Here is a 12,131-nt window from a genome sequence, read left to right as displayed (position 1 = left end):
AAAAAAAAAGAAAAGATCAGTTAGATGAGTTACATGGATATAAAACATTCATAGTTTATTAAATGAATATACCCTCAGACACTTTCCTGCAAGATGTTGCAGGAGGGCCCCGGTACCGGGGTCTCTCGGGCTTAACAGGTTAACAAAAAACGCAGTAAGTATTTTGTGACATTCTTTGTTCTATTCCCACATATTTTCATAGTCTCTCTTTCAGAGCCGGATGTTGATTTCACTGCGCACACCGTCACCGAAAACACTCTCGTTTCCGTCTGACAGGAAGCCGCTGCCTGTGCACACTGTGGTGACGTTGGTTTCGAGGTTTGTGATCCGCTGTTTTAGTCGAAGCTGGGAAGAGTTGAACTCACTCTGCAGACGGGCCAAACACGTCTGAAAAACAAGGTAATTGTTAATAATCAGCAGTATTGTAGTGGCTGTAGCGTAGCATTAAACCTGCAGAAGTAGTAAACTGACCTGTAGCCGGTCCAGACTGGTTTCCAGCCTCTCCACCTTCTCTTCAAGCTCCTCCCCTGCAGACACATTCACTTCCTCCAGAAGCCCCTCCTTCTGCAGGATGTCCCGCCCCCTCTGCTCTAGCTGGGCCCTGGCATGGGGGAACTCCTGAAGCGCCTCCATCAGGTCTTGTTTTGAAAGGCAGAAGAGGTCTGAGTATCCCAGACTGCGGATGTTAGCCGTACGACGGTTCCCCATCTTGCTGCCGCTGATGTTCAAGATGCTGATTTCCCCGAAACAGCTTCCTGATGTCAGAACAGCAAACTGGGTGACTCCATCCTCCCCCACCACTGCCAGCTGGCCATCTTTAATGATGTACATCTCCTTACCCACATCACCCTTGGAAGAAAAAAAGGAGTGAGGATATATATCAGGACTTACAATACTGTCCTTTCAACAAAATGGCAGAGTAAGGCTGTTAATACTAGTGCTACACTTAGCACTACCGTATGTATCGCACATATATACATCAAAGAAGGTTGATTGTATAGATGTCTATGAGAAAATTACCCTACTTGTCACTTAATTTATCACGTCAGTAAACATTTTCATAATGAATGTATTGTCCAAAGCACTAGTTTCATGTCTTCTTTAATACAGCATGATGTTCATTTAGTAAGTTATGGTCCCACTTGGAGTTCAATATATGAAAAAGCAGGGTAGCTATCTTGTAATTGACAAGTCACTAACATTGTGTTGCCCAGTCTTGGTGCCCAGTTTTGGTTTTGTCTGTATTATCGTATTGCTTATGTAAACCTTTCACAGTAAGCTAGACAGTCAATCTCGAAAGAGCCCAATGATAAACTGCTCAATTTAACATGTGTACAGTTCAGTATTAAAAAAAAGTTGTGGTCTTTGTAGCAGCAGCTTATTATGGTATGACCACTGTACGGTAAACAGTCAATAGTTTAATACATTCAAGACAGTTCTACAGCAAAAGCAATTCATTGTATCTCTTTAGTACCAGTAGAGGTAAAGTGAATACTAACCTTCCTACAGATGTAGTCTCCAGGACTGAAAACCTGCGGTCGAAGTTTTAAAACAAGTTCTACGAGGAGACCTGCCTCACAGTCTTGGAAAATGCGCACCTTTATTCAAACATACATGGACACAACAATAATGTTGAGGAGCTTACACGTAATGATGGTGCAAAAATTAAAACAAAAATATTTAAATGACACTGTTAACCAATTCCAACAAATGACAATGCAGCATTTAAGACAACGTTGTGTTTTAGCCAAACTCTAAGAATGATACTGTGACCTTTTATGATACTCTCAACAGAAATACTACAGAAAAGAGGCTAATTGGAATTGTGTCACACTATCCAAGTGTCTTTACCTTCTTCAGTGTGTCCAGGTGAACATTAATAGCAATCTCAGCTCTCAGTTTATTGGGCAGGCTGTGCAGCACTTCCTGTTCATCTATTGTCTTTTGATTGGTCCAGAGGTAGTCAAACCAACGAATGACGCGCTGCTCTAGCACCTTGCTTACATGCCTGAATTGCATGTAGTGTTTCAAGGTGTCAACGCGGCTCTGAAAGGCTGCTCTTGTGGCGTTCATATTGGAGATCATGGCTCCAACATTACCCACAATGGAGGCAAAAATCAGAACACCAACCTAGGACAGAAATATTGGTATTAGCTGTATTGATGGACTGGAACAACTGGGATCTTTACAGTAAAAGGAATTTATGAATAATTTAAGGTAAGATATCGACTTACCAGAAAGTCAAAAATCAGAAACAAATATTCCTCATCTCTAACTGGAGGAGGAGTCTCTCCAATGGTGGTCAGCGTCAGAGTGGACCAGTACAGACAGTATATGTAACTTCTGGTCAGGGTGCCAAACTCCGGATCAGATGCATTGGGATAAACCCAAGAGTCAGATCCCAATCCAAGGACCTTGGAAAAGCTGTAGTATCCACAGGCGTTCCAGTGGATGATCACCAGGATGTACAGAACCAGCTTACAGATGCGGAAAGCGTTGGGGTAGCCCGTTCGTGTTTCTGTACGTTCAAACCACTCGAACAGACGTGACAGACGCAGCAGGCGGTTGAATCGAAGAAGAGGAGTATAGCTCATTCCAACAGCCAGGTACAGGAGGTCGGTTGGGAGGATGGAGCAAATGTCAAGCTTACACTGCAAGGTTTGAATGTAGGATTCTCTCAGACGCCGCATGTCTTTTACCATCAAGCCTTGATCCAAGAAACCTTTAAATACATTAGAAACACAAATAAACTAAAGCATTAGGGTATCAGTTAAAACAACAATCCAGAACAGAGTTTCTAATCAAAAATGTTTATGTAGTAATGGAAATTAGTCTTTTCAGTACCTGTGTGGAGACGAACAGCTATATCCAAGATATAGACTCCATCACAGACGTAGTCCAGTACCAGCCACACCATCACATTCCTCATCTGGAGCTCATCAAAACAGGCCCTACAAAAGTACATACATTTAGTGACTCTAGCAAACAAAGTAAATCACAGCAACAAGTACAATATTCACTCTATTCACTGTTTTGGTCCCTACCAATTCCTGTGGGATATACCTGGTTCTTAAGCTGCTGCTATACTATGTTCAATAGTTAGCCGCTAGCATTGTCTCTCGGCTATAAGGCGCCAAGCAGAAACTGTACAGTTATGCTCTTCTCCTAAAAACAAGCTGATCAGAGCATTAAGACTGATCCAAAACCATAGAATTGCAGGTAAGTATAAAAATATAACAAGAAGCTGAAAGAAGGTAAAATGTCCTGCAGAGCTGCGGCAAACTGCAGAGTCTGGGGATAATTATCTCATCAGAGGAGGTTATGTTCTTTGGTTTGGTGTGTCTGTCTGTTTGTTTAATTGACCAAACATTAAATATTTTGGGGCGGAGCCGAAACACCGGGCAATCGCGCACACTCATTTTTACTTGACTTTGGTTCACGTAGCGAGTTAAGACACAGCGGAAGTCTCCTTTGTCGACTATCTCTTTTTTTACGCTTTTATTTACGCAGTCATTTTGTTGATATAAAATATTAATTATTGCACCTTTAAATTATATTTTAGGAGCATGTGTGTGTCAGCCAGTTTGTATCAGAAGTGGTGCTTCTCACAGTTTGTTTTATAGCACTACTGTCTTTGCCAATTCCTCCTTCAAAGCCATACTAATGGATTTCTCACACCACAGACTGGCAAAAAAAAAGCCAACTGTTATCCCAAATTCAAGTGTCTGATCATCTTTTCAGAGATATTGAAATAATGACGTCCATGTTTTTCTGCATTACTGGAACTGTAATAGTTGTTATAGTATTTATAGTCAGTGGAATCTCTAAGAAAGATACACAGTAGTACTAGAACTGTGAAAGGTATCGTTGTATTGGCACGGTAATATTTCCCAACCTGACAACCAGTAGGGTCCAGTTATAAAAAACAGCAGCACCAATCACAATCAGCCAGTGGTAGTAGACGTCATCAGATGGTGATAAGACCTCCACTTTACACTTCCTCCTCCTGGCAGAGAAGAGAAAAAGAAAATTCAAAGGTTTAAGCATGTAAGTTTCAGGTAATGTTTTATTTTTAGGCATTTCAAAATATTTCTTGTTGTCTTACATGCGTCTGGAGCGTCTGATTTCATGATCTGCATCAGAGCCATTTTGGCTGTGGCTGAACCTGCTGGGCGGGGCTTGTTCGTCCGTGTTGGCGGGGCCTCTGAAACGCTCCAAGAAGGAATCGGGACGCTCCGTCTCTTCTGCCAAACTCTTATGGGCCCATTCTCTCAGAGTCATCACCATACTCACTATCCTGAAGACCAAATGTTACATTTATAGTAAATGGCACCAATAATCAAATATTTAACATTATCGCTCACAGGAAATAGATCAGATCTAAATACATCTATTTGAATATTTAAAAGACTGAACTTGTCAAATTCATCTTATGTGCTATCAGCTGTCCTACCTGGATAGAGCACCTCGCCCTTGCAAGGAATTCTGGGAATGAATGTCTCTTCTTTCAATGGCCGCCATTCTCTGAAGCTCCGAAGAAGTGTCATCACACATTGACTGTGCTCTACACATATAACAAACACATAGACATATATTATTTAGTGATAAGTATCTTCTTCTTCTTCTTCGCACAAGTAAACAATAACATAACTCGCCTTTTAGTGCTGCTTTAGTAACCACCGACTGCTTAGAAAATAAAAGTGGCTGCTTAGCGGCTAACTGCTAAGCTTTGTTCATTAGCTAGAGCTAACTTGTCTGTGTGCTGTTTGGTGCGGAGCAAGTAGCATACAGTTGTTTATCTGAGTTTTTTTTTGCTGAAAGCAGCTTCCTGCAGCTGTGGGTTTGATAACAGTTGTGAGACTGAACTAACAAAAGGTTTTGGGGCCATGAAACCAAGACATTGAGTTGAGCTCTGCAGAGCTAACGGAACCGTACATTCTGGTGGTATTCAATAGGTTTTGAAGTAACAACTATCAAATTACACATTTAGTTTTTCCTAATGCTAATATACATGAATTATTGGCATTCAATTTGAGATTAGAAAATGTCACCAGAATATTATAATTAAAAATATTTTACTTGGCTTTCCTACATAAAGCTTTAATTCTCCAAAGGGGAAATTTAAATTTAAAATGACATGTATTTTCTCATAGTAGCATCTCATAAACTTTCATACAATTGTTTTTTTTATCTCAAGTATCTGTAGTTCAGGCAACCCGGTATCACGGCAAGACGTGAACATGTGACGATTTACCATTCTGGGAGACGTGAATATGTCACGGTTTCGTCCCTTCAAACGTGACAGTTACACGATATTGTTAACATGGCCCAACCAGTGGAGAAATACCCAGAAGTGCCAAGCAAATGCTCTACCGCGCCTATTGGTCGGTTTTTATTGTCAAAATTAGATGTTTTTAATTTATCTTTGAATCCTCACACTCGATTTCGCCGATTTTCTTGTGGCCCTAGCTGGTCGACACCTCTTTTAGCAGAAACAAAGGCTACATTAATGTATTACATCGATATGAATCCCCTTCAAACGTGACAGTTACACGGTATTGTTAACATGGAGAAATACCCGGAAGTACCAAGCAAATGCTCTACCGCGCCTATTGGTCGGTTTTTATTGTCAAAATTAGATGTTTTTCATTTATTTTTTAATCGTCTGTGGAAATTGATGTGAGATATTGTACCAAAGAAGTGTGTTACACTTGAAATGGCAGAAAGTCTTGTTGCAATTTCCAGACATTAAAAGAGGTTCTTTGAGTCTCTCTGGTAATTATCAATAGTAGCAGTTAAGTGAATACTGTTCAAACAATACCTGTGTTTGTGTTTTATAGTGATTTCTCTGTTTTATCCTTTCATAAATGTGAGGACTAAAATGGCGATAGACAAAGGGCTGTTAAAAGTAAACTGGGTTTTATTGCCCTGTGGGGGATGTGGAGGTATGCAAGACAGGGTGCTTGGTGGGTAAGACTATATTCTGCTTAGGATCTCAAGCAGGACATGTTTCAGAGAAGTCTATATATCTTGAATAAGTATATGTGTGAGTTTATACATTCCTGTGTGTTAATAGTTGAAGGAACAAAAAGTACATTTTTCCTCTACCATATAGAGAGGTTTTTTATAGATTCCTGAAACAATGTTCCCTTTTTCTTAAAAGTAGATAAGCGCAATAGTCTTTTTCTTTGACTGTTTACCTGTAAAGAGTGTTTTAAGCTATTTGTGAAGAAGGAAGATGCAGAATTAATGGTGATTTCTGTTTTGAGTGTAAAGATTATCCCTGAGAATGTTTTTCTGGGTTAAACCATCGATAGGCTTTGCAAATTGGGAGGGATATTTCCCCTGATTTTTAATGAGGTGCATCCTGCAGGCCTTCCCAACACCTGTGGCTTTCAAAGCTGCCCGCGCAGATTCCCTGTGAGATAGCGTTTTGGTATCTCCCAAATGAAACTCCACCCCTTTGTTGGTTTTGGGACGTGCAACTGGTTGCTTCGTCCTCTCTTCGCACGCGGCCCGGACCGGGAGGTCGGGGCAGCCTGTGAACAAGGCCAGGAGTAGGCATACTCCTGACATTACTCATATGATATGGCTTTGTATGGTAATGTATTATATGGTATTACATTATTACCGTTTATGATTAAAACAGATTTTTGTTTAACCCTCGTCCTGGCTGTTTTGAGTGCTTCTTCTTTTAAAGCAAGCTCATTAGGAACGGCGCGGAGAAAAGTAGTACCAACTCCTTCAAAATGGCGACCCCGACAACGTCATGACGTGGAGACGTAAGGACGTGCCGACGCGGTGACGTCATGAGTGTTTTGTTTTGAGGAACACGGCAGCCAGCGGAAGAAGGGAGATGCCTGGAATAATATTTGACACATTTTAGAGTTGTCAAAGATATTTCCAGGTGTCATTTACGGTAAAGAGTGCAATGTAGATATTTAAATAACATAGGTAGGTAACGAAGGACTGCTTATATTGCATCGGTAGGTAACAAAGGACTACAGTAAAATGATGCAATGCATATATTATAATAGGTAGGTAACGATGGGCTACTGATATTGATAAAGCAACGGTTAGGAACCTCGGGGATATGCTACACGTGAAGCGACGAGAAATGTAAGACGATGGCGCAAGGCCCCGTTGGTTTTAGAGAAATCAAGTCGGCAATTTCAGTCGGGGAAGTCCAGTGGGTTTCATAAGAAATGATATCCACCCAGGACGAATCTGAATAATGCTTCTTCAGCTTCATAGGAAGCTGGAGTGTATTATATGTTATAAATCCAAGGGAGAGATACGCAAATTTCAAAAAGCCATTTTGAAACGAACGGAATCTCGTTCTCTTGTTCTGTGGGGTTATTAATCTAAAAAAGCTCGATAGACTGTACGGGGAATAATTTTCTCTGAATAATTACTAATAAGATAAGGGAGAAAAGTCAGATAAAGACATGCGAAGTCAGGCTGGAGGCGTGGGTTCGAGAAAGCCCCCACTTCACAGCTTTCCTCTGAAAAAGGAGGGAATAACATTGAAGATTAATAGATCAATGTGTCGTAGATATTTAAATAAATAAGAAACATTGCATTGTGAATTTCGTGGTATTTGTCATTTACTGAGAAGTTTACTTATATTTCAGAGGCATTTATTGCATACAGTATCGTTGAGGGAAAGTAATAATAGCTTTTGCTGAGTATATGAAGCAGGTTAAAGTTTGATTCAAATTGAACATAATAGTGGATTATTCCACCTAGTGTTTTTGTAATATCATTAGTAGACATTAATTGTGTTTGTAAGTTTATGAAGAAAGAGTAGAAAGTCAACGGGAGGTTGTTATAAGGTTGTCAGTCAGAATGAATCTGTTAAATGGTTACGCATGGCAGAGGTGTTGCACAAACACACAGGTGATTGATGAGGGGAAACTTGAGCCGGCAGCTGCAGGGCACAGGGAGGAAATAGAAAGACAAGTAGATGTTTTGAAGAGTTCAGAGAGAGTAAAACTTGTTTCTAAATAATGTCATATTGTTTTGTGAGTAAACATGAAATAAAAATATATTTACTAGATATAACAACAACATGCTTAACTAGGTTGACAGAAAACTGCTATTAATCAGTTTCAGCAGCTACTGTCATATCTGTGTTCTAAAGAGAACATATGTTGCATTTACAATTCATATTAAGGAAGTTCACAATTGATACCATTAAAGACCGTTTTGGATTAATAGGGCGTGTCTGTCAGACACTCGTGCTCAGATGGAATAAGGTGTTGAGATGTTCTCAAGAGTGGGAGTTTTCACAACGCTTTTTAGTTTGTATTGAGACAATTAAGTGATAAGGACAGAAAACTGTTCCGTGATGATTTCTTTAGGTTTGAGCTTTAGTAATGGAGATTACATTTTGTGAAGAAACCTTTCCAGCAAGTGTTCAAACATATATATTCATTAGATATGATCAGATTACTTGTTTTTCAATTATAGCGCTAAATACAGTTAGTTTTGTATTTTGTTACAGATCTAACCTGCTTGTAACACAACTTAGATAAACAATTTCAAAAAGAATAGAATAAGCAAGTGGTTAAAGGGGGTTTCCTGTCTGGCTCATTTGATTTAGAACTGAAGTAAGGAAGAATAGTGTTTTATGAGTCATTCATCATGGTTTCTAAAGATAAATCATCAGTTTGTAGGGACTTTGATGTAGAGATAGGATCATGGTGGAGAAGGAAGACCTTTTTTGGTTTCAAATTAAAGGGGATTTTAAAGATGAAGTTTATTTTTTCTGACTAATAATTTTAGAAGCAGGACTTCAACTAAACAAAAAAGATTTTACAAGGTGGTTTTACTATTTTTAATGGAGTAAAGAATCTGGGTAGACTACTGCCATTAATTTGTTTTAACATTCACATGTTTCAGCATTCCTGACCATATAGACACTCAGCCGTTTTATTTTGTAACCCTTTGGGGGAGAGATTTAAATTGAGTTTATCTCCAGTTGCTGATTTATTGTGATTACAGCGGCACTGGAAAGTTGTGCGCCACCTTTGGGTTGTACTCTGAATCAGTGTGTTGGTGAAGAGTTGCTCACTACAGAAACAGAAGAACTGTGCAAAGAACGCATCTGAGGAGGGTTTGACATTTTACGTGTACCTCGTTGCCAAGGCAACAGTGGTGGGAAGAGGAACAGCAGTTTTTGGGGATTCCTGCTGTGCAGAGGACAACGTGTGTCTGCGGATTGTAGCACATTGATCCAGAGGTGCCTTCCCCCTCAGGACATCCCAGTGCAAGAGTTTAATTGATCCTATTGACTACAGCTGCAGAGGACAACGCATCACTGACTGTTCACATTGTGACAAGATCTTGAGACAGGCTGGTCTCAGACGGTTCAGACTCTGAGGAAATTATGCGATGATTTGACAGCATAACTGTGCAAGAGTTTTCCAGAGGGTGGTGTACAACAATAACATTAGTGTTTGAGAGGGGAGGCTGATTGTTTAAACGATGGTCTGGAATACTGAAAAGATTAAAGTTTAATATTATTGGTTAGCAAACAAGACATCTGATTATTAGGTCACACATAATAATCTAGACATATAAACTAACTATGAGTAAAGGGATTAATGGAGTTCATATCCTGGGGAGGGTTAGTTATGTTGCGAATACTTCGCAGGGTATTTGCTAATGTATTTTGAAGAACAAATAACAAGGACAAAAGTCCAATTTTGTTTTGTTTTTAGATTAAATTGTCCATTACCAAAACTGTTCACCTTGTGTCTAGATTTGGAATTTGATGGTAAGGGAGTATTTAGGCTTATTTTTATACATCTGACATTTTAAAATATGTTGGCTAGTCACCAGATAGACATTGGTTAAGAACTTTTCTGAAGATTGAATATTTGTTCCATTTCTACATATTCCTATTTAAAAAGTAATTTTAGAGTAAAGAGGGCTGATGCTGACATGGGAAATAATGTGGGGCCTTCAATCACCCATTGTAAGGGTGCATATTATTGACGACCAATAGGGAGGAGGGGTCACTCGACCCACCCTGCAGTGGGTTTTTAAAATCTTACTTGCAGCTTCACAGGAAGCGCACGGCACCAGATTATGAGTTTAGAGGACTAGCGTCACCACCTCCTAATGGACATTCATTTAGTTAGTAATTAACTGACATTTAGAGATGTTAAAAAGTAAAAACATACCTACCATGAGGGATAATTCCTAAGTTCAGCTACAAACCATTGATGAAATTGCTTCTGTGTTTAGGTCCTTGATAGAGGAAGGAGTGAATGTTACATGTTCAGGACACCCAGTGTTCCACGCACGGTTAAAGACGTTAACATTGTTTTTTTAGGTATACCAGATACATGGGTATAGTGAGAGATGAAGAGCTACACAGGTCGTAGTAGAGGTTTGACTCAAGATAATAATTGTGTGCACAAGTTTCTGAATTACATCTATTAGACGTGTTGATATTGATTAGGTGTTAATGAACTGCAGTAGTAGTACAATAAGGAAGTGACATTTTTTGGCTAACACTTTTCAGGGAATTTGGGAAACCGCTGTTCCAATGAAAAGTTAGAGATATCTTGAACATTATAGTTTTAATTGTGAATTAATAAATGATGGCGCTCCATATATACAGATTTTTATAGACGGAGGATGCTGGCCTGTGCTGGAATATCGGAGTCTCTGCAGAGCACGACACATGGCCAAAAAGACTGAGACCAACTGACCTTTGACCCTGACCGACAGGGTAACTTGGGAAGGCACTCTCAATGACTGACTCTGAGGTGTACCTGACCAAACCTGACTTTACAACCTGACAGTGTGAGTGTGAGTGAGTGTATGTCTGCATCTGATCAGTGCAACTGCATGATTTAAAACAATGACTAATCAAGCATGTTTTTGGACTAACACATTCTTTTTGTGTGATAATAATGTGTGAAATGAGAGGTTTCCTAACATTGCACAAAAGGGGAAACCGTTTCTAATCTGCTTGATGATATTTCACTCCCACAGGAGGTGGCAGTTTGCAGAATGTGAAACTCAAACTATGACATTTGAGGATTCTGTTTCTTTTAGGACTGAAAGATGGAGAGAAACACTTCATTTCACTGAAGTGTTTACTGTGGAAATAATGGATGTCCATTTGGGAAAAATGTTTGGTATTGTCTTATAATCAATTATGACCTGAAGGTTTTCTTCCCATACAGGATTTTATTTACACATGAGTTAATGTGTAAAAAAGGGGGAGTGTAAACTTCACAATGTACATTTTTTTTTCATTTAGGGACTGAAAGGAACCTGCTGCTCCAACTCCATTGTTCAATCTGACCATTGATTGACAGTTTTAGAATTGACCTGCTCCATATTTGGGGATAACATACTGTTTGATGAATGTTGACATGTCTCTAATATTGATTGAGTTATAGCAGGTAACACAGATAAAGAATCAGTGTCCAAGGGGCTGCCAGAGAGATGTAAGTTCAGAATGGAATACTGAAGAAGCTGACCTGTGAGTAATGTGTCAACTAATGTTTCAACAGGTATTAAAGTAACTGAGGTTTGAAATGTAGAAAGAACATATTTACAGTTAAAGTTAAAACATAGTAATGTAATGAGACACAATGTAATTTAGACAACATCATGTAACTAGTCTGGTAAAGAAGTAAAAGCCATAGACTTTATTGTTTAGGTCATTATGGGGATATACATTTCATCTACATTTATAATAGAAAGACATTTGATGACAGTTGGTGGGAATTCTGTATTCATTTTTTCAGCGGGATAATATCTAAGCACTGACGGGTAAAAGCAGTATCACCAGGAAGCCATTCACTTTGTTAGTATCGTGATTTTGGTTGTTTTTGAATCCATAACATTAGTGTGTTTCTTTACCAGAAACATTAGCAGTTCAAATCATATTTAGATTTTTAATGGGATCTCAGGGATTTCATTTAAAGATAAACACAGATGCTTGTCAGAAATTCAGAGCTATTGAAATATGTTATTTAGTTTACCTAAAGATGTTGTGTTATGTTTTGCATGGGGCTTTTGTTGTTTTTGTGTTTAACTTGTTGTGTGCTCCTTTTACCCCTCACTACTCTGTCTTTCTGTCTCTGCAGGGCTGGTGTGTGACA

The 12,131-nt window shown here is 39.2% G+C and overlaps 1 protein-coding gene across 1 annotated transcript in view; it reads right to left on the bottom strand.

Annotated features, from left to right (window-relative positions):
- Positions 1 to 210: 210 nt before the first annotated feature.
- LOC117453314 (cyclic nucleotide-gated cation channel-like) overlaps positions 211 to 12,131 on the bottom strand; it is a 110,591-nt gene continuing 98,670 nt past the window's right edge. The window contains exons 2-10 of the mRNA XM_034092124.1: positions 4,454 to 4,564; positions 4,106 to 4,297; positions 3,896 to 4,006; positions 2,845 to 2,951; positions 2,235 to 2,722; positions 1,852 to 2,130; positions 1,500 to 1,598; positions 472 to 849; positions 211 to 387 (exon numbers count right to left, since the gene is read on the bottom strand). Coding sequence (XP_033948015.1) covers positions 211 to 387; positions 472 to 849; positions 1,500 to 1,598; positions 1,852 to 2,130; positions 2,235 to 2,722; positions 2,845 to 2,951; positions 3,896 to 4,006; positions 4,106 to 4,297; positions 4,454 to 4,564 — 1,942 coding nt within the window. The remainder of the gene's footprint in view (positions 388 to 471; positions 850 to 1,499; positions 1,599 to 1,851; positions 2,131 to 2,234; positions 2,723 to 2,844; positions 2,952 to 3,895; positions 4,007 to 4,105; positions 4,298 to 4,453; positions 4,565 to 12,131) is intronic.

This window comes from Pseudochaenichthys georgianus, chromosome 10, assembly GCF_902827115.2.
Source record: "Pseudochaenichthys georgianus chromosome 10, fPseGeo1.2, whole genome shotgun sequence".
Taxonomy (NCBI): Eukaryota; Metazoa; Chordata; class Actinopteri; order Perciformes; family Channichthyidae; genus Pseudochaenichthys; species Pseudochaenichthys georgianus.
This window is presented reverse-complemented; position numbering and strand designations above follow the sequence as displayed.